This window comes from Schistocerca cancellata, chromosome 2, assembly GCF_023864275.1.
Source record: "Schistocerca cancellata isolate TAMUIC-IGC-003103 chromosome 2, iqSchCanc2.1, whole genome shotgun sequence".
NCBI classification, from domain to species: Eukaryota; Metazoa; Arthropoda; class Insecta; order Orthoptera; family Acrididae; genus Schistocerca; species Schistocerca cancellata.
Window position 1 is genome coordinate 281,194,196 of NC_064627.1, and position 23,833 is coordinate 281,218,028.

General features: G+C 40.1%; 1 protein-coding gene across 1 annotated transcript in view; it reads right to left on the reverse strand.

Moving 5' to 3' along the window:
* The window catches only part of LOC126161621 (sphingomyelin phosphodiesterase-like), a 137,586-nt gene that overhangs the window by 79,800 nt on the left and 33,953 nt on the right, over positions 1-23,833 (reverse strand). Inside the window, exon 2 of the mRNA XM_049917582.1 lies at positions 20,183-20,350. Coding sequence (XP_049773539.1) covers positions 20,183-20,350 — 168 coding nt within the window. The remainder of the gene's footprint in view (positions 1-20,182; positions 20,351-23,833) is intronic.

A 23,833-nucleotide genomic window follows, 5' to 3' on the forward strand; every position in this document is an offset into this window, starting at 1 on the left:
ATACACTGAAGAGCCAAAGAAACTGGTACACCTGCCGTGTAGAATCCCTGCGAGCACACAGAAACACCACAACACAATGTGGCATGGACTCGACTAATGTCTGAAGTAGTTTTGGAGGGAACTAACATTATGAATCCTGCAGGGTTGTCCATAAATCCCTAAGATTACAAGGCAGTGGAGATTTCTTCTGAACAGAATGTTGCATGCCATCCCGGATATGCTTAATAATGTTAATGTCTGGGGAATTTGGTGGCCAGCGGAAGTGCTTAAACTCAGAAGAGTGTTCCTGGAGCCACTCTGTAGCAATTCTGGACATGTGGGGTGTTGTATTTTCCTGCTGGGATTGCCCAGCTTTGTCAAAATGCTCAATGAACATGAATGGATGAAGGTGATCAGACAGGATGCTTACATGTGTGTCACCTGTCACAGTCTTATCTAGACAAATCAGGGTCCCATGTCACTCCAACTGCACAAGCCCCACATCATTACAGAGCCTCCATCAGCCTGTACAGTCCCCTGTTGATATGCAGGGTCCATGGATGCATGAGGTTGTCTACATACCCATACATGTCCACCTGCTCTAAACAATTTTAAATGAGACTCATCCAACCAGGCAACATGTTTCCAATCATCAAAAGTCCAATGTCAGTGTTGATGGCCCCAGGTGAGGCATAAAGCTTTGGTCGTGCAGTCATCAATGGTACACAAGTGGGCCTTCATCTTGGAAAGCCCATATCAATCATGTTGTACCAGTTGTTAGTGCTTCTTCCCATTCTATTCATAAACAAATGGCAGGATGTACAATAGAGAACTGTTCCTCTCTGTCTCTTGAAATTGGAGTCATTATTGTTCTCACAGCACATACAATGTGTAACTTTATCACCATCTAAGACATCCAAATTAACCTCAATTTTGTGATACATTCTTCACAGGAAAAGTTGTTCTGTGGCTACCTTTATTACTAATTTCAGTCCTGGTAAATTCCACTTGATCAAATGGGTATCCAACTGTGAGACAATCTATCTTATTTGCCATCTGACGTACAACAAGTGATATGATTTCTTTTGCAGCATAATGAAAGCTGAAGTGTCAATAACAATTAACTGGCCAGCAATAATAATAAGAAAAACACACTCTGAACCATAAAGACCCATCTTCAGAAGATTAACATGTTATACAGTCTCTTTCTACTGCTCTGGGGTAAAATAGTGACCATCTATCAAATAAATCCCCCCCCATGAACCATGGACCTTGCCATTGGTGGGAAGGCTTGCGTGCATCAGCGATACAGATAGCCGTACCGTAGGTGCAACCACAACAGAGGGGTATCTGTTGAGAGGCCAGACAAACATGTGGTTCCTCAAGAGGGGCAGCAGCCTTTTCAGTAGTTGCAGGGGCAACAGTCTGAATGACTGACTGATCTGACCTTGTAACACTAACAAAAACGGCCTTGATGTGCTGGTTCTGTGAACGGCTGAAAGCAAGGGGAAACTACAACCGTAATTTTTCCCAAGGGCATGCAGCTTTACTACATGGTTAAATGATGATGATGTCCTCTTGAGTAAAATATTCCAGAGGTAAAAATAGTCCCCCATTCAGATCTCCAGACGGGGACTACTCAGGAGGACGTTGTTATCAGGAGAAAGAAAACTGGCATTCTACGGATCGGGGCATGGAATGCCTGATCCCTTAATCGGGCAGATAGGTTAGAAAATTTAGAAAGGGAAATGGATGGGTTAAAGTTAGATATAGTGAATTTCGGTGGCAGGAGGAACAAAACTTCTGGTCAGGTGAATACAGGGTTATAAATACAAAATCAATTAGGGGTATTGTAGGAGTAGGTTTAATAATGAATAGGAAAATAGGAATGCGGGTAAGCTACTACAAACAACATAGAGAACACATTATTGTGGCCAAGATAGATACAAAGCCCACACCTACCTCAGTAGTACAAGTTTATATGCCAACTAGCTCCACAGATGACGAAGAGATTGATGAAATGTGTGATGAGATACAAGAAATTATTCAGATAGTGAAGGGAGACGAAAATTTAATAGTCATGAGTGACTGGAACTCAATAGTAGGAAAAGGAAGAGAAGAAAACATAGTAGGTGAATATGGAATGGAAGTAAGGAATGAAAGAGGAAGCTGCCTGGTAGAATTTTGCACAGAGCATATCTTAATCATAGCTAACACATGGTTCAAGAATCATAAAAGAAGCTTGTATACATGGAAGAAGCCTGGTGATACTGAAAGGTCTCAGATAGATTATATAATGGTAAGACAGAGATTCAGGAACCAGGTTTTAAATTGTAAAACATTTCCAGGGGCAGATGTGGAGCCTGACCACAATCTATTGGTTATGAAATGTAGATTAAAACTAAAGAAACTGCAAAAAGCTGGGAATTTGAAGAGATGGGACCTGGATAAGCTGAAAGAACCAGAGGTTGTAGAGAGCTTCAGAGAGAGCATTAGGGAACTATTGACAAGAATGGGGGAAAGAAATACAGTAGAAGAAGAATGGATAGCTTTGAGAGATGAAGTAGTGAAGGTAGCAGAGGATCAAGGGTTAATAGAAATCCATGGGTAACAGAAGAGATATTGAATTTAATTTATGAAAGGAGAAAATATAAAAATGTAGCAAATGAAGGAGGCAAAAAGGAATTCAAACGTCTCAAAAATGAGATCTACAGGAACTGCAAAATGGCTAAGCGGGGATGGCTAGAGGACAAATGTAAGGATGTAGAGGCACATATCACTAGGGGTAAGATAGATACTGCCTACAGGAAAATCAAAGAGACCTTTGGAGAAAAGAGAACCACTTGTATGAACATCAAGAGCTCAGATGGAAACCCAGTTCCAAGCAAAGAAGAGAAAGGTGGAAGGAGTATATAGAGAGTCTATACAAGGGTGATGTTCTTGAGGACAGTATTATAGAAATGGAACAGAATGTAGGTGAAGATGAAATAGGCGATATGATACTGCGTGAAGAGTTTGACAGAGCACTGAAAGACCAAAGGCAAAACAAGGACCTGGGAGTAGACAACAATGCATTAGAACTGCTGACAGCCTTAGGAGAGCCAGGCCAAACAAAATTCTACCATCTAGTGAGCAAGATGTATGAGACAGGCGAAATACCCTCAGACTTCAAGAAGAATATAATAATTCCAATCCCAAAGAAAGCAGGTGTTGACAGATGTGAAAATTACCAAACTATCAGTTTAATAAGCCATGGCCACAAAATACTAACATGAATTCTTTACGGTTGAATGGAAAAATTGGTAGAAGCCGACCTCGGGGAAGATCAGTTTGGATTCCGTAGAAATGTTGGAACACGTAAGGCAATACTGACCCTACGACTTATGTTAGAGGATAGATTAAGGAAAGCTTTTGACAATGTTGACTGGAATACTCTCTTTCAAATTCTGAAGGTGGCAGGGGTAAAATACAGGGAGTGAAAGGCTATTTACAATTTGTACAGAAACCAGAAGGCAGTTATAAGCGTTGAGGGATATGAAAGGGAAGCAGTGGTTGGGAAGGGAGTGAGACAGGGTTGTAGCCTCTCCCTGATGTTATTCAATCTGTATATTGAGCAAGCGGTAAAGGAAACAAAAGAAAAATTTGGAGTAGAAATTAAAATCCATGGAGAAGAAATAAAACTTTGAGGTTCGTCAATGACATTGTAATTCTGTCAGAGACAGCAAAGGACCTGGAAGAGCAGCTGAACGGAATGGACAGTGTCTTGAAATGAGGATATAAGATGAACATCAACAAAAGCAAAACGAGGATAATGGAATGTAGTCGAATTAAATTGGGTGATGCTGCAGGAATTATATTACAAAATGACACACTTAAAGTAGTAAATGAGTTTTGCTATTTGGGGAGCAAATTACCTGATGATGGTCGAAGTAGAGGATATAAAATGTAGACTGGCAATGGCAAGGAAACCGTTTCTGAAGAAGAGAAATTTGTTAAAATTGAGTATAGATTTAAGTGTCAGGAAGTCGTTTCTGAAAGTATTTGTATGGAGTGTAGCCATGCATGGAAGTGAAACATGGATGATAAATAGTTTAGACAAGAAGTGAATAGAAGCTTTCGAAATGTGGTGCTACAGAAGAATGCTGAAGATTAGATGGGTAGATCACATAACTAATGAGGAGATGTTGAGTAGAATTGGAGAGAAGAGAAATTTGTGGTACAACTTGACTAGAAGAAGGGATCGGTTGTTAGGGCATATTCTGAGGCATCAAGGGATCGCCAATTTCGTATTGGAGGGCAGCGTGGGGGGTAAAAATCATAGAGGGAGACCAAGATATGAATACACTAAACAGATTCAGAAGGATGTAGGTTGCAGTAGGTACTGGGAGATGAAGAAACTTGCGCAGGATAGAGTAGGTTGGAGAGATGCATCAAACCAGTCTCTGGACTGAAGACCACAACAACAACACAGCAAATAAAATATTTTTATTATACATATTAATGTCAGGTCAGACCAATGTCTGTCTTGGGGACTCCCAGCTACCAAGCATACTCTCTACAATGACTCAAAGGACCTGAATGCTTGTTACATCACAAAAGCTATTTGGATCCTCCCACTTGATACTAGTTTTCTTGAATGACATTTGAAAATGGAAAGTTGCCCATCCTTGTGACCCAATGGCCTCTTGGGCTTAATGTCATATATATTGCATCACTGTTTTCTCCGGCAATAATTTTTCATTGCACTATTCATTGCACTATTCATTTCTGCTACCTGTAACCTATCTTTTCTTCTCACTGTTATCTCTGGACTGTGGCTGGCACAGTCATTACCAATGTGCAATCTTTGACCTGTACACTCTGACACTTCCCCCTTCATCTTTGTCCAGCTTCATCCTCACTAACGGTGTGTCTTTCTCATCCGGGGAAGTGAGTGACATGCCCTTCCTTTTAACCTTTTCAAATCTATCCATCTCTTATCTACGAGGAAGGAACTATTAGTTTTGAAAGCTAGGAAGTGTATCATTGGTACTTTTATGTGTGTGTGCATTTCACCTGCAGACAGGCAAACACACACACATTCATTCACACAAGCAAGCACATCTTACACATACATGACAACCCTCTCCCGCAGCTCAGACCTGTGAGCTGCTGGAAATGACAGTCATGTGAGTGTGAGGCATGCTTGCTTATGTGAATGAGTGTGTGTGTGTTTCCTTCAATGAAGAAGGCTTTGGCCGAAAGCTAATGTGTAAGTGTCTTTTCGTTGTGCCTGTCTGCAAATCTGTGTGTCATTTTTACAGTGAGTAGCAATTAGGACCGTTGATATTTTTAAAAATTTCGAGAATCTGATACATCAATATTTAAAAAAAAAAAAAAAGAAATATTATTATCGACCACTGACAAAAAGTATCCATATATCGACGAAAAAAATACCCACATACAGGCCAATACAAATATCAACATACAGGCCTATAAAAATATTGGCTGCACAATGTAAATATACTTCTGGTTTTAAATAATTTATCGTTAGATATTCTGTACATCAACAGGCTAGCTGCCTGCTTATCCATGTTAGAGCAAGAACTGAAAGGTGGCAAGATGGCGGCAAATAGTAATGGTAAAGTTCTTAGTTTATGTAAAAACTCGTGTTTTGATGGGGAAAAGAGTAAAAAATGTGGAAAAGCACAGAAAACCGGAATCATGTGCAAGGAATGTAATGACTCGTATCATTTTCGATGTGCAAAAGTGGACTCATCTGTGAAAGAAAATAATGAATTTACAACATGCTGTAACTGTAGTCAGTGCTGTGTTAAGAGCTCAGATAACTATCATAAAGCAAAAATTTGTGATTGTAGAGAAAAACAGAAGAAACAACGACAATCAGAAACATAAGAAGTGCTGGATTCTATTATATGGAGACAGCCTTGGACGTAAAATAGCACAAAACATTGCAAATATGCAAGACAAGTTTGCAGCTGTAGGCAACATCCAGCCTGGAGCCCCTCTTTCTGCTGTGGTGAAGGTGTACATGCAGGATTGTGACTTCTCCTCATCCAATAACTGTGTCCTTATTATGGGAGGTTCATATGATGTAGCAAGAAATCAAGCAAATGAAATTTGTGCTGGGTAAGTTAAATGACACTAAAACAATTATTGTCAACATTCCACAGAGGCATGATTTTATGAAACAGTCTATTGTGAACTGGGAAGTTCATAAAATAAATGATAGGATTAAAGCTCTAGGTAGTAAATTTCAGAATGTGCCTCTAGTAAATGTCAGCTATCTAGAAAGGGATCTGCACACATCTCATGGTCTGCACATGAACAAAAGAGGCAAAAAGGTTGTTAGTAGCAAAATTATTGAGGAAGTCAGGCGACATTGTCCACAAAGTGATGAAAAGACGTCCATTGCCATGGGGTGGTACAACCCATCTTAACAAAATCTGCCACAATACCAGCCACTGCTGGCAAGCCAGGGAAACTTGTAAAGCCTGCTGACCTCATTTGCTAGTCCAAAATTATCCTCTAAGGTCCAGCAGGTAAAACTCAGCCTTAAAATCATACACCAGAATCTTGGTAGTCTTAGAAACAAGCATAATGATCTAGATGTAATTTCACAGATTGACAAACTCTATATATTTGTTGTAACTGAACATTCGTACAATGAAGTTCTGATTAGCATTCATCAGCCACTGTGTATGAAATTCTGCACAGTCTTCAGCAGAAAAGACAAGACTGGAGGAGGTGTAGCAATTTTCACTGTAAATGAAAGTAATTTTAATGTTATTGATGTGAGTGCCTTCTGCCTGGAAGGAGTCTCAGAATTTGCTGCAATAAACCTAACGTGGAGTAAAGATAACATAACAGTTATTGATGTTTACAGGCCACCTGCAGCAGATATCTTTTTTGTAAATCTTCCGGACTTGCTTGCATATATAGACACAACATTTTTTGGGCCAAATGGTCATGTAAATATTATAGTTACAGGGGATATAAATATCAATTTATTAACAAATGATGTCAACACCAAAAAGTTACATCATCTGTTTGATGAATTTAACCTGACCCCACTCATTCAGGAACCCACTACAGAAATTGGCAATAGTAAAACATGTCTTGACAACATAATGACAAACATGACCCACCTATCCCACAGTGCATCTGTTTTAGAACTAGCCATCTCAGATCACCATGCAGTACAGCTTAAATTGGAGCTCCATGAGGCCCCCCACTGTCACCACAAAGCAATAGTTTGTAACTAAAAGAATAATGTATAATGATAACATAAATAGACTAATCTGCATGCTAGCACATATAAAATAATTTGAAAATAATAGCTTTTCATATGATAGCTTTGCTGCTGACTTCTGTTACTGCTTTGATACCACATGCCCACCTGCAATCACAAAAATGACACAAACAAAAAATATAAACAAAAATATTTGGGTAAATAGTAATGTCACTGAAGCTAGGGAAAAATTAAAACTACTCCACAGTGCAATGCTGAATAATAGAGGAATTCCTGAGCTGAAGGAAGCCTTCAAAATATATCAGGCACACTATAAGGACTTACTCATGCAGAACAGGAGCAACTATGTTGCAAATAAGCTTCAAAACTCACACAATGTAACTGCTGGCATCTGGGCAGTCATAAACAGTTTTAGAACCTGCTATGACAAATCCTGTCCTGTGTGTGCTCCCTGCCGCCGTTGGATAAGCAGCTGCAGCAGCAAGTCGTATACTCCTAACTCACTCATTTGTTACATAGTTTAATTCTTAATTTCTTTGTGTGTTTTTGGTACTTGCATTGTTTAATTCATAAATTTCAGGCGTATTATAGTATTTGAGAGTTGTAGCATCGCGTTTTAGTACCTGAATAGTGTAAAATCACGTAGTCTCCTTCCGCCACCGAGCAGTGTGTCAGCAGTGCGCAAGTAGCAGCATTACTGCATTTACTAGGCAATCTTGTATTTTAATAACCATTTAAATTTTGTGTCGATTTGTTTGCGCTCTCTGTAGATTAGTTCAGACGTTCTTTGCACAACAGTTTTTAGCATGGATAGGGACTGCAACTGCTGTGTTCGGATGCAGGCTGAGTTGGCATCCCTCCGCTCCCAGCTTCAGGGAGTGTTGGCTTCGGTCACACAGCTTGAGGCTGTTGCCAATGGGCATCACTGTGGGGGTCCGGATGGGGGTTTGTCGGGGACGGCCAGCTCGTCCCACGCATCCCCCGATCGGACTACGACTGTGGTTGCCCAGGATACTGCCCGCATTGAGGCTGATCCCTCACCTGTGGTAGAGTGGGAGGTCGTCTCAAGGTGTGGCAGGGGGCGAAAGACATTCTGGAGGGCTGAACGGAAGGCCTCTCAAGTTTGTCTGACGAACCAGTTTCAGGCTCTGTCTCAGGCTGATACTGATCTTTGGCCTGACATGGCTGCTTGTCCTGTTCCAGAGGTTGCCCCTCAGTCTGCAAGATCCGGGCAGTCCCAGAGGGTGGGCTTACTGGTAGTTGGGAGCTCCAACGTCAGGCGCGTAATGGGACCCCTTAGGGATATGGCAGCAAGAGAGGGGAAGAAAACCAATGTGCACTCCGTGTGCATACCGGGGGGAGTCATTCCAGATGTGGAAAGGGTCCTTCCGGATGCCATGAAGGGTACAGGGTGCACCCATCTGCAGGTGGTCGCTCATGTCGGCACCAATGATGTGTGTCACTATGGATTGGAGGAAATCCTCTCTGGCTTCCGGCGGCTGTCTGATTTGGTGAAGACTGCCAGTCTCGCTAGAGGGATGAAAGCAGAGCTCAACATCTGCAGCATCGTCGACAGGACTGACTGCGGATCTTTGGTACAGAGCCGAGTGGAGGGTCTGAATCAGAGGCTGAGATGGTTCTGTGACCATGTGGGCTGCAGATTCCTCAACTTGCGCCATAGGGTGGTGGGGTTTCGGGTTCCGCTGGATAGATCAGGAGTCCACTACACGCAACAAGCGGCTACACGGGTAGCAGGGGTTGTGTGGCGTGGGCTGGGCGTTTTTTTTAGGTTAGATGGCCTTGGGCAAGTACAGAAAGGGCAACAGCCTCAACGGGTGCGGGGCAAAGTCAGGACATGCGGGGACCAAGCGTCAATCAAGATTGTAATTGTAAACTGTCGAAGCTGCGTTGGTAAAGTACCGGAACTTCAAGCGCTGATAGAAAGCACTGAAGCTGAAATCATTATAGGTACAGAAAGCTGGCTGAAGCCAGAGATAAGTTCTGCTGAAATTTTTACAAAGGCACAGACGGTGTTTAGAAAGGATAGATTGCATGCAACCGGTGGTGGAGTGTTCGTCGCTGTTAGTAGTAGTTTATCCTGTAGTGAAGTAGAAGTGGATAGTTCCTGTGAATTATTATGGGTGGAGGTTACACTCAACAACCGAGCTAGGTTAATAATTGGCTCCTTTTACCAACCTACCGACTCAGCAGCATTAGTGGCAGAACAACTGAGAGAAAATTTGGAATACATTTCACATAAATTTTCTCAGCATGTTATAGTCTTAGGTGGAGATTTCAATTTACCAGATATAGAATGGGACACTCAGATGTTTAGGACGGGTGGTAGGGACAGAGCATCGAGTGACATCATACTGAGTGCACTATCCGAAAATTACCTCGAGCAAATTAAACAGAGAACCTACTTGTCGAGATAACATCTTGGACCTACTGATAACAAACAGACCCGAAATTTTCGACTCTGTATGTGCAGAACAGGGAATCAGTGATCATAAGGCCATTGCAGCATCCCTGAATATGGAAGTTAATAGGAATATAAAAAAAAGGGAGGAAGGTTTATCTGTTTAGCAAGAGTAATAGAAGGCAGATTTCAGACTACCTAACAGATCAAAACGAAAATTTCTGTTCCGACACTGACAATGTTGAGTGTTTATGGAAAAAGTACAAGGCAATCGTAAAATGCATTTTAGGCAGGTACGTGCCGAGTAAAACTGTGAGGGACGGGAAAAACCCACCGTGGTACAACAACAAAGTTAGGAAACTACTGCGAAAGCAAAGAGAGCTTCACTCCAAGTTTAAACGCAGCCAAAACCTCTCAGACAAACAGAAGCTAAATGATGTCAAAGTTAGCATAAGGAGGGCTATGTGTGAAGCGTTCAGTGAATTCGAAAGTAAAATTCTATGTACCGACTTGACAGAAAATCCTAGGAAGTTCTGGTCTTACGTTAAATCAGTAAGTGGCTCGAAACAGCATATCCAGACACTCCGGGATGATGAAGGCCTTGAAACAGAGGATGACACACGTAAAGCTGAAATACTTAACACCTTTTTCCAAAGCTGTTTCACAGAGGAGGACCGCACTGCAGTTCCTTCTTTAAATCCTCGCACAAACAAAAAAATGGCTGACATCGAAATAAGTGTCCAAGGAATAGAAAAGCAACTGGAATCACTCAACAGAGGAAAGTCCACTGGACCTGACGGGATACCAATTTGATTCTACACAGAGTACGCGAAAGAACTTGCCCCCCTTCTAACAGCCGTATACCGCAAGTCTCTAGAGGAACGGAAGGTTCCAAATGATTGGAAAAGAGCACAGGTAGTCCCAGTCTTCAAGAAGGGTCATCGAGCAGATGCGCAAAACTATAGACGTATATCTATGACGTCAATCTGTTGTAGAATTTTAGAACATGTTTTTTGCTTGAGTATCATGTCGTTTTTGGAAACCCAGAATTTACTATGTAGGAATCAACATGGATTCCGGAAACAGCGATCGTGTGAGACCCAACTCACTTTATTTGTTCATGAGACCCAGAAAATATTAGATACAGGCTTCCAGGTAGATGCTATTTTTCTTGACTTCTGGAAGGCGTTCGATACAGTTCCGCACTGTCACCTGATAAACAAAGTAAGAGCCTACGGAATATCAGACCAGCTGTGTGGTTGGATTGAAGAGTTTTTAGCAAACAGAACACAGCATGTTGTTATCAATGGAGAGACGTCTACAGACGTTAAAGTAACCTCTGGGGAGTGTTATGGGACCATTGCTTTTCACAATATATATAAATGACCTAGTAGATAATGTCGGAAGTTCCATGTGGCTTTTCGCAGATGATGCTGTAATATACAGAGAAGTTGCAGCATTAGAAAATTGTAGCGAAATGCAGGAAGATCTGCAGCGGATAGGTACTTAGTGCAGGGAGTGGCAACTGACCCTTAACATAGACAAATGTAATGTAAGGCGAATACATAGAAAGAAGGATCCTTTATTGTATGATTATATGATAGCGGAACAAACACTGGTAGCAGTTACTTCTGTAAAATATCTGGGAGTATGCGTGTGGAACGATTTGAAGTGGAATGATCATATAAAATTAATTGTTGGTATGGCAGGTGCCAGGTTGAGATTCATTGGGAGAGTCCTTAGAAAATGTAGTCCATCAACAAAGGAGGTGGCTTACAAAACACTCGTTCGACCTATACTTTCGTATTGCTCATAAGTGTGGGATCCATACCAGATTGGGTTGACGGAGGAGATAGAGAAGATCCAAAGAAGAGCAGCGCGTTTCGTCACAGGGTTATTTGGTAACCGTGATAGTGTTACGGAGATGTTTAACAAACTCAAGTGGTAGACTCTGCAAGAGAGGCGATCTGCATCGTGGTGTAGCTTGCTCGCCAGGTTTCGAGAGGGTGCGTTTCTGGATGAGGTATCGAATATATTGCTTCCCCCTACTTATACCTCCTGAGGAGATCATGAATGTAAAATTAGAGAGATTAGAGCGCGCACGGAGGCCTTCAGACAGTCGTTTTTCCCGCGAACCATACGCGACTGGAACAGGAAAGGGAGGTAATGACAGGGGCATGTAAAGTGCCCTTCGCCACACACCATTGGGTGGCTTGCAGAGTATAAATGTAGATGTAGATGTAGATGTAGACTTTACTATTAACCACAATGGCATGCTCATAAAAGACCAATTGGAAATTGGAAATATTTTTAATGAATATTTTTCTTCCATAGGGGAAGCCATAAATGACAAACATAAAAACATGTACTAGCCCAGTTTTAAAGGTAATACGTGTGATCATAGTATGTATCTAGCACCCACAAACTGTGTAGAAATAATGGACATAGCTCTCTAAAACCCTCTAATTCAGCTGGGCATGATGGCCTGAATATTAATGTTTTAAAAGCCTGTAGCCAAAATGTCTCTGTACCTCTGTCTGTAGCAGTCAACAATATAATAGAATCAGGCACCTTTCCAGACAGACTAAAAATAGCACAGGTAACACCCAATTTTAAAAAAGGTGACAACAACAAAACAGAAAACTACAGACCAGTCTCAATCCTTCCTGTCTTTTCCAAAATAGTTGAGAAAGTTATATACAACAGGATTATAAACTTTAACAAACACAACCTTATGTTTGAAAATCAAAATAGATTCCTAAAAGGTAAATCAACTAGCACTGCAACTGCTCAACTAACTGAAGAGATGTTAGGGGGTATCAAAAGCAAGGAACATGTGGCGGGTGTATACGTAAACGTGGAAAAAGTCTTTGATTCCGTGAATGTTGACATCTTATTAGACAAGCTATGGAACAAGTGCATTAGAGGCGCTGCTTATGACCTAATAAAGTATTATATGAGCAATAGAAAACAGTTTGTTCTGCTTAAAATGGAAAGTGGCATCCACAAATCAGAGATCACTCACATAAAATATGGTGTACCCCAGGGCTCGGTGTTGGGCTCCCTTCTGTTCTTGATCTATGTAAATGATATTAAATACTGTACTATAAATTCCAAAATTGTTATGTATGCTGATGACATGTCCATTGTGTGTAAAAAGGAATCATGTAATGAACTAAAGGCCAAGTGTACTAATATGACAAAAGAAATTGTTCAGTTTTTTAATGAAAGCCACTTAAATGTAAGCACCAGTAAAACATGTTTGATGGAGTTTAACAAAAGTAGTTTGAATAATGAAATTAAATTATACATTGGCAATGAATTGGTAAAGAAAGAGTCTAGTGTAAAATTCCTTGGCCTAACAATTCAAAGCAACCTGAAATGGGACACACATATTGACTCCATAGCAACTAAGTTGTCAAAAAATATATTTGCAATCAGTACTATTAGCAAGTTCTGTAAAGACACTGTAGTCCTAAAGACTGCATACCATGCTCTTTTCTCCTCTCACTTTATCTATGGTATCGAAATTTGGGGGACAACAACCAAAGCTAATCTAGATAAGCTACTCATTCTTCAAAAAAGGGGTGTGAGAATAATCCGTGGAGCAAAATATAGGGAATCTTGTCGCAACTTGTTTCCAAAAACAGAGGTGTTAATTGTTATAAACACATACATTCTAAAAGCCATATTGCTTGTGAAAAGACTGCACCCAAACACTTACTCGGATTTCCACCAGTATAATACTAGAAATAAAGAAAGATTTTACATTGGCAGCCACAGAACAGCACTTTACGAAAAGAGCCCTCAGTAAACAGGTATAAAATTAGCTAATGCACTGCCTAGTGCAGTCATGGCTGTTCCTACAGTTAAACTGAAACAGCAGCTTAAGAAAGTTTTAGTAAAACACCTTTTCTACACATTAGAAGAGTACCATACTTATATGAAGAACAACAAATGCTTTGTGAAATTATGTAAATAGAAATCAGTAAACATCTTACTGTAATTTTGTTGTAAATTAATGATGTATTCACAAGAATGTGTCTTGTGTATTGTACAAATAACTGTAACCATTACTGTTTCTTTGTGTATGTGCAGTGTACCACTTGATGTTGAATAAAGCTATTATTATTATTATTATTATAGAGCTGTGCATTTCATTTAACAGAAAGAATAATTGTGTTTTATGATATGGAACACAAACAGCCCTTCTTCCGCAGTGATACATACATTTATCTTCCTCTGTTTGTAGTTTATTCGTACTTAAAGTTACGCTGCTAGAAGTTGTCACAGAAACTGCCAACAGGTGCTTCTTTATGTTCTGCATTATATCGGCACGTCCTCCGTGTTCAATGGAAAAAACTAACAACACAACATGAATTCTACCTTCATACTCATGGTTTTGTTCAAGAAATAGAACTTGTCTTTTGTGGTTTTCAAGAAAGAACGCTTTCTTTTCCCCATGTTAATGGACATTATCTAGTTTCATATTTGGCAAACAACAGACAACAGAGCTCACTAAATCAAGCTTGCCGATTCCATTGTTGAAACTGCTGCCTTTTTCTCATTGTTCTATGTAACAGTCCGAAGACATTATGTTGTTTACATCTACTGCAAATTTATGTCATCAGACAGTGAATACGTAACTACAAATAGAACGGAACATTGATAGCCCTAAAACGCTCTTTAACAAAAACTTGTTACATCAGTCCCTCTCATCTGCAATAGCAAATACTCATTACTAGAGATGGGCAAAGTGAAACACATAACTGTTTTGAAACAATTGAAACAGGCAACGTAATGTTTCGGAACGCTTTTTCGAAACAGTTCAAAATGTTCAAATGTTAGCTTAACTGCTAAGGTCATCAATCCCTAAGCTTACACACTACTTAACCTAAATTATCCTAAGGACAAACACACACACCCATGCCCAAGGGAGGACTCGAACGTCTGCTGGGATCAGCCGCACAGTCCATGAGTGCAGTGCCTTAGACCACTTGGCTAATCCTGCTCGGCTTCGAAACAATGAAACAGTTTGTGTTTTGTAATCGTATGGGCCTTCACATTATATCATCTTGAGTGTCTATTGTATAAATATTGTCACAAAAACATAAATGAGGCACAAGAGCGCCAATCATATTGCAGAAAGTATGAAACTTTCACTTATGCGTCTTGACAGTTTTGTATTTCCTCCAGCAAATGCGCTGCTTTCATGTCATGTGAATTTCATACTTTCCAATTGGATGAAGACAGACTTTGTATTTTTGAGATAATGGATTTTGCTAAACTGGTTCCCCTGGTATTCTAGTGCCTAATTTTGATAGGTTTTGTGAGTGATAATCTGTATGTGCTCTTGAAAAAGCATACCATGAGATACAATTTATTGAGATAGCATTCCAGGAACTGAGGCAATGAATTAACATTTACGAGTGTGTCACTCACACTTTTCTTAGTCACAGATAAATTTTCCATTTTTTGTTACACAGAGCAGGGTGCAAAGTAGTGGTGCACACAGATCAAATTATTGCCATAAAAAACTAGAGGATATAGCACAATGGTCAAGTATGGCAGTTTTTCATTAAACATTCACAAGTTAGCTGGATACAGCTCATAAGATGTACACTTGATAGAACTGGAAAACATGTTAAAACATTCCAAGGTAACTGAAATACAGAGATCGGTATGTTTTCTTGAAGTATAAAATCCAGACTAAAATTTAAAACAATTCATACAGTGTAATGCCTTTCTGGTACCTATATCATGGCAGATCTGGCTGTACACCACTTATAGTTCTTGCTAAAGAAGTTTGTTTGATGTACACTTGTATGGAGTTCTCTCAAGTACTCACAGCAAGCAGATATATTATCATTATATAATAAATTTCTCCACAAAATTAGAGATGAAGTAAAGCTGCTGTTGAAAGGCAATTTTTATCACAGTATCTGAATCAAAAACAAAAGTATCAAAGTACTGGTACCATTGTTGATCTGCCTGAGAATTATTTATGATACACAAGTGTAGTGAATGGGTGCCAGGAGGTGCCGTATTAAAACTCGTCCGAGCTTTTCAAATGAATTATTTTTTCCACTACAGAGCTTTGTTGACCCCGGTCCACATCACAGGCCCTGCATTGCTGAGGTAGCACCCCATGGCCCATGCAATACACTGTGTCAGGCCAGCCTTCTACGCTAGCTGCAGAGTTCCAATTATGTCAGGATGGCAGTGCTAGCAACCGACTCAGCGGCCACCGTCCCCGCTGACTCCACACTGCTCCACCAGGAGCCATAGGCTGGCTGTGTTGCTGCTTCTTCCTTGGCTGGCATAGCTGGGAATGCAGCAGCAATGACTGCTCCCGTTCCGGCGTCCGAACCTGCGGCCCTCACTTTGTAAGTCTCCAGCATGTGTCGGGAGCCGAAATGACTGTCCACAGTAGCGAGCTGAAGAGTGACCCACCCTGGCTGGTTGCGGACCCCACACTGGCCTCAGAGGGTCGAACCAACAACCTGCCGTGGACTGGAATGCTGTCGCCCCATCTGTTGCCATGTGTCACCAGTAGTGTGACATGCCCCGCCATCCAGGAAAGCTGCCACACTTGAATGAATCTCGTTAGAAAACCACACTTACTTATACTCGGCTTCGCGGCTCTGTTTTGCTAACGCATCACTGAGTCACGTATGCCCCACACCATGGTTGCACCAGTGGGCCCCTTCTTCTTATAGCTTGCGATATGCAAACTGCTGCGTTTATGCTTTTCAGCAGTTTGATGGCCCCTGTAGTCTCCATTCCACTTCGCAACTGCTGGTCAGTGTAACTTCCTGCAATCCAGCCTGGACCCGGCTGTAACTTGTGTGCTCCAAAATACTGCACCAAATTTAACTTCCCTGTCTTAAACTGTGGTGCCACTACATTATTCCCTTCTTCGGAAAGACCCGGTCCCCAGGTCATCCTTTAACTAACTCTTACACTTGTTTGGATTGGCACTTATGACATGCTTATTTACTAATAGAAAATTTAAATGTGGTCTAGTGCCCCCTTAAAACCATGACATAAAACAAAACATAAAAATTCCTTACTGGATGACCACTGTTCAATCAACCCCTTACCTACTTGTCTCACACCCTCAGTATCCAATCCTCTGGGACATGGACTACCCTTGGTTCCCTTTTGGAATTAGCTCTCTGTCTGATCAGAAAGAAAACAACACATAACAAAGTCAAGGCTGTGATGACACTTAGCACAGAGGTGCTCAAAATGATCGTTATTTGATGTTGCCTTTCCCTATACTGCGTGACATGTTGAACAAGCTGTTCGGCTGATATGTGCCCCTCTTGCTCTATAATGAACTGGTTTATGGATCTCAACAGACCTGGCTGCAGAGTTTGATTTAACAAGGGCAGATTCTGCCTTGGTAAAAACTCTAAAGTGGTTTTTGGCCAGTACAGCTGTGGCTGCATAACATCCGCTTGTGTGACTCCTGAAATTGATGCTGGTACATCAAAGGCTGGTCCTATTATGTTACACTTTGTTCCATTGATTAAAATTCTGCTCCCCTCGAGCTCTACACGTTTTGCTTCCGTAAACTTTCCTTGCTCAAAACAACTTGCCACTACCACCAAATTCTTGTAGCTGGAGAAAATCCAATGCATCCTGACTCGTTGGAAGTTCAATTTTGGTTCCATGATGTCGCTTGGATAGTCTATTCCTTTCCCCCTGTCTAAATATAACTGCACCGTGCATGTGTCCGGATTGGTACTTACCACCCTGGCTAGACATACCGTTACCTTCCCTCTATGGCAGCTTTGTAACTGGAGGACTCTTGAGAAATTGTTGTGCTTACTGTTGCAAAAGGATACTGATAAAGGGGCCAAACACATATATACGAGACATAACTGGGAGCGTAGAGCGACAGGCATACACTTGGTTCAGCACAAACAGCTCACCCGTTAATCTTCCAAAGACTAAAGTTATGGTGGGTGGCAGAGTGTAGTTCTGGTACCAATTACCAATATCTGAAGCTTTTCCCCCCCCCCCCCCCCCCCCCTCCACCTCCCCCCCTGCTGTCCTATTTTTCTCATCATGGTCATTTCGTGAACATGTATGTGAGAGGAATTAATATGTTGTCCAACTGTTCCCACAAAGTAATCACTCAAAATTTCAATAATAAAGTGCTCCATGGTCCACAATGCTTCTCTCATAGTGGTTGACACCGAAGTTCATAAATCACCTTGTAATACTCTGTGCCAGGTGTTCATCAGTCTGGCAACCTGAATTGCTGTATTTATGGAGTGCAGTGCTGTTTATGTGGTATTGCTCTTGTGCTGCCAGGTTCTGTGTTGTCACACTGTCAGCAAGCATGACTCAGTACTCCAAGGAGATGCTACCACCCTAACTGGTAGAGGATATACCATAAACCACAGTGTTTGTGAAAACTGATTGGGTTTTCTTTTTGTTTCTTTGCTTATTAATGAGAGGAATTGCAAAACAAATGATGCATTGGGTCACACCTAATGAAATACTTGTAGAAGTGATCATGTTACCAACATGTTTTCAAATGACTGCAGCATTTCCCGACAGGGGGTTCCCTCAGTACTCTCTATAAGTCCCATAAGTAAGGAGAATTTTAGAGCACCCTGTATACACAAAGGAGTACCCAAAAGAAACCAAACTTACTTTTTTAACTTATTTATTCACATTTTAAGCGCAAAGCTCCAGTTCTCTTCAAAGTACGGTCGACTTGCGCAACTATACTTGTCTAATCTTTTGTCCCATTTTCAAAACATTGATTAAATTCATCTTTTGTGATGCTTGACAGCACTTCCACCATTTTACCTTCACCTTGGCAACATCAGCAAAATGCTTTCCTTTCATATCACTTTTCCTTCTCAGAAACAGAAATGAGTTGCACTGGGTAAGGTCAGATGAGTATTCAGGGTGAGGAAAAGGAGTCATGCTATTTTTGTCATATAGACAGGGCAGTGTGAGTAGGGGCACTGTCATGGTGGAAAAACCAGTCTACTGACTGCTACAAATTGGACCACTTCCAATGCACACTGTTGTGCAGCAATCTTAGAAAGCCTGGTTAATGGTCTGACCCTGCAGAACAAAATCTGAATGAAAAAAAAAAAAAAATCTTGCACTGGTTTGATTGCTGCTTTGATTCAGGATTGTAAGCACCTCTTCATCTGAAAGAGATTTATGGCCACAAATGTCTTTCTTCAAGGCTCCAAAAATATGGAAATCACATGAGGAGAGATCAGGACTGTTTAGAGAATGCATAATGGCTTCCCAGTGAAACTTCTACAACGATTTGAAAACAATTTTGGCAACATATGGACAGGCCCACATGTTTGTTTGTATATTTTGAATACACTGCAGAAGCTTCACTGGGAAGCCTTTTACATTCTTCATGCAGTCCAAATCTCTCCCTATGCAATTTTCATATTTTTGGAGCTCTGAAGAAAGACATTAGTGGCTGATGATTTGCTTCAGATGAAGGGGTGCACAACTGTGGTTCCATAGGCAACATTTTTCCATGAAAGCATTGACTGCCTTGTCTCACAATGGGATAAAAGTATTAACAGTTATGGTGATTGCTTTTGAAATAATAACTGTTTACTTACTTTTTTCCATATGTCTTGTTTCCATTTCACTTCCCTTATATTAAACATATATAAAATAAATTACATATGATTTCCACGATTCTCAGTGTGAATGAATTAGTACTAGCCGTAATTTGTTGTTAGTATACTTTACAGCAGTGGCTGCTTCTGCCTGTTAATGTGTAACTTGACTTGTTCCACATCCAAAAAGTCTCCCCTTCATGATGTGATTTACAGAACACAATTCGTAAGTAGTGGATACTCTGTTTTTCTTTTTGTTTTGGTCTTTCTTAGTCTTTTGATTTATGGTTCTGATGAATTTAATTTCTTCAACTTTTCTTAGTGGATTTAAAGATTTGATATGTAACTATGTTAAATGTTGGTGGCGATAATGAACTTTCTTATTGAGTTCCTTTCTCTATTACAAAGCTCTCAGATCTTTCATCTGCTATGTAACCACAGCTATAATATTGTTCATAAATTTCGTGATGGTAGTGGACTCTGAGAGAAATGATATGACCCAAAATATAAATTACTGTATAGATACACCTATGGTGAACTAATTCTGTAGACAAAATTAACAACTGCCATTGCTGAGAGGTGGCTTACCTGGCCATTTATATGGCAACTATCTTGTGCCCTTATATTAAGTATATGGCATTTAGTTTCATTTGTATATGCTTCTACCACTGAATATCACACTTGTTCAACATTATTTCCTTCCTTGCCTTGCTTGTTAGAACAGCTTCATGGAAGACTAACAAAAAGCAACTAGTAGGGTTTTAGTTCTCACAAACTTCAACTCATTTAATTTGCACAGCAAATAGTCATTCATAGCATAAATGATATTCTTTTCTAACGATTTGTCCATGATTATGTAATTTTCACAATTGAAAGTGTATTTGCAATATTTCCAAAATTGTGCATACTTACAATACTTCCCTCGATGTTGCCTCTGCAGACTTCCTCAGTCTGTATGTTGAATGTGATACAAGCTTCCAAGAGTAAAGCTTCTAATTCATCTTTTGATTTCCCACTCTTGTAATACTCCAGTATTGCATTCACAAATACATCACAGAGTACACAAGTTGTCTCCTGGTCCTGCAAATCAGAATATAAGGAGAATAACAAGCAAAGTCTTATTTATTACAATTATTAAATTTTCCACCACAACAACACTTGTATCTGTGTAAAATCACAATACATAGTAATTATTTTGAAATTTCTGTAGTGGATACCTTTTGCAAAAATTTTGTCATGTGTAGGTAAGTATTCATATTGTAAATACAATCGGTAAATGGAAAATGTGAATCAGTTCAAGTACCTGGGAAGTTTTATCACAAAGGATGCCCACTGCACCAACGAAATCTGAGCAAGAATTTCCATGGCCAAAGCTGCTTTCAACAAGAAGAGGACTCTGCTGACCAGCAAGCTGAGTTTGGCATTGAGGAAAAATCTGATAAAGTGCTACATTTGGAGCATTGCACTGTATGGAGCAGAGACATGGACCATGACAAAGAAGGAGAAAAAATACTTAGAGATCTTTGAAACTTGGTGCTGGAGGAGAATGGAAAAGATCAAGTGGACAGACCGCATAAAAATGACAATGTACTGTGAAGAGTAGGAGAGAAGAGAAGTATTCTGCATACAATTCTTCAGAGAAAGTCCAACTGGATTGGATATGTACTTAGGCATGAGGGACTCATACATGATGTCATCGAAGGGAAACTCAGAGGAAACGCAGGATGAGGAAGAAGAAGAATTCAACATCTGGATGACATGAAAGATGGAAGGAGATACAACAGACTGAAGGAAGAAGCTGAAGACAGGGAATAGTGGAATCAGAAATTTTCCGTACAAAGACATGGACCTGCTACTAGGCAGAATACTACATAATAATATTGGGTAAAATTACGTCTACTGGTTTTATGTTTTATAATAGTTCACAATTGTGCACTTGCATTCAGCCAAGATTTTGTTTATGTGACTTGTGGATACCCTTATTGATACCAACCATATGATATCAGTTGACCCCATAATGTGCCATTATTTAGTTGGTTGGTTAATATGGGGGCAGGGAACCAAACAGCAAGGTCATCAGATTAGGGAAGGATGGGGAGGGAAGTTAACCATCCCCTTCCAAAGGAACCATCCCAGCATTTGTTTGAAGTGATTTAGGGAAATCATGGAAAACCTAAATCAGGATGGCCAGATGTGGGTATGAACCATTGTCCTCCCAAAAATGAGTCCTGTGTGCTAACCACTGCGCCACCTTGCTCAGTCCACTATTTAGTATTTGTAGCATCCTGTGTGAACAGTAGCCCACAGTGCAACAGCCAAAAAATAGCACCCCTAGTGAAATGAATAAACATTTCACAGGCCTATGTAATAAATTTAATGCTGATGAATAATAGTTTGAAAAGTAACAAGAAACAGAATTCCATTAACTGAATTTTTTCTTATTTTGCTAAAGTCTTTGGTAGCATGATGGTTACCTCCTTTGAATTTCAGTTGCTGTGTAAATCTTTACTATTATGCCAAATGTTTGTGTATGTAAATGAAACTATCTTGTATATTCTATTGGTTGGCTATGCGTTTGGAATACTTCTAAGCACTGAATCTGGCACTAGTGAATCATAATGTGTTGTGACAAACCAGGAACTCTTGAGTCTAAAATTTAATACCTAGCATGGCATAATCAGGCTTCACAAATCACAAAATAGATGAAATGTTGATGAAGATGGATGATGTTACGGTGGAAATAATTAGTGATGAGATGCCAGCAGGTTCTGGAATAGTCTATTAGTAAATGTACAGCTTTTAAATTATTGAATTATTTGAAAAAAAAACATAGATTAGTTACAAAATACAGCATGCACACACTTTATTCAACATGTAAACATCACTATAGATGTTTGGGTTTAGGTTATGACATGTTCAATATGGCTGCCATCCTTGGCGATGATGTGGCACAGACAAATAGCAAAGTTTTGCATGACCTGCTGAAGTGTCAGAATGTCAGTGCTGTCGATGGCCTACTGAATGGCTGTTTCCAGCTCAGCAATGGTTTTATGGTTATTGCTGTATACCTTGTCTTGAGTGTAGCCCCATAAAAAGGAGTCACATGTGAATCTGAAGAATATGGTGGACTGTCGAGGCCCATGCCAGTGGCTTCTAGGTATCCCAGAGCCAGAATGCAGTCCCCAAAGTGCTCCTCCAGGACATCAAACACTCTCTTGCTTCGATGAGGTCAAGGTATGTCTCGCATGAAAGACATCGTGTTGAAACCAGAGTCACTTTGGATAATGGCGATGAAATCATCTTCCAAAACCTTCATGTACTGTTCAGTAGTCACCATGCTATAAAGGAATATTGCACCACACAATCACCCATAGAGAGTGAAGAGACTTCTCGATTCTGAAATGTGAATTCTCAGTTCCTGAAATGTGCCAATTTTGTTTGTTGACAAACCCACTGAAATGAAAATGGGCTTTGTCACCAAACCAAACCATATATGCGCATACTAATTCTTATCATGCCCCACTAACAACCTGCAGTTTGAATGTCCTAACACAAACCACTCAGAAGTTATGACAATTTTATTTCATTTAGTTCAATAATTGTCACCTTGCAGAAACTCCAAATGCACAGACACTCAACATGTCTATGCAAGAAAGGGTTGGTAAAATCCTTACGTGTTTTCCATGGTTACGTAGTTGGTGGAAAATCATAAGCAACTGAAGGCTGATATTATAGCAAAACTTGTCAAAAATAGCAAACAAATAAAGGAAGATAGCAAGCACTTAGAGCAGTTAAATCAGTATCTTACTGCAGAACTTGGTGAAAATAGTAGGCAATGAAAAGAAAACATAAAGGAAATTTTTACCACAGAACTTAAAAATAGTGAGCTATGAGAACAAATTGAAAGATGAGCACAACAATTTATAGAGGTCAAAACTGAAATTAGTGATGTAGAAGAAAACCATAGTAACGAAACTCACATTTATGCTATACATATAGAACACTTAGATACCAAGGTCAGTGAGTATCAAATGGAGGTCAGAAACATTTAAAATGTGGTCATGGATCACTTCACACCAATAGTTACTACATAAGATACTTGCGTGCAAAGTAATCAAAAATATTAGTCAGATGCAATCAATTATCAGCAGCTTATGATGAGACATGTACAACAGGTAAAGAACAAGCTAAAATACTGCTGTGTGATGGTAACACAGCAGGAAGTCACATACTGGGAATATGAAATAATAAGGTATTCCTTAGCACTGAAAATATTTGCAAATTCAGTCCTGTTGTTAAATGGCATGCAGTTGATTTATTCAATCAATTCAGGGACATTCTACCTGAGTTATGGAACCAGCATTGAAAAATCTGCTTTGAAGCATTGAGCATGGAAGACTAAGTTGTGACATGGGACATACATATAGGACAAAAATGCAATGCTTATTTCCTGAATTAGTAAAGGAGTTCCTGAATCAATAATGTTCTATGAGAAAGCAAAATTGAGTCAAAAATGGTCCTCATTTAGCCAGAAAATTTAATTAAGCACATAGTTGGGATCTG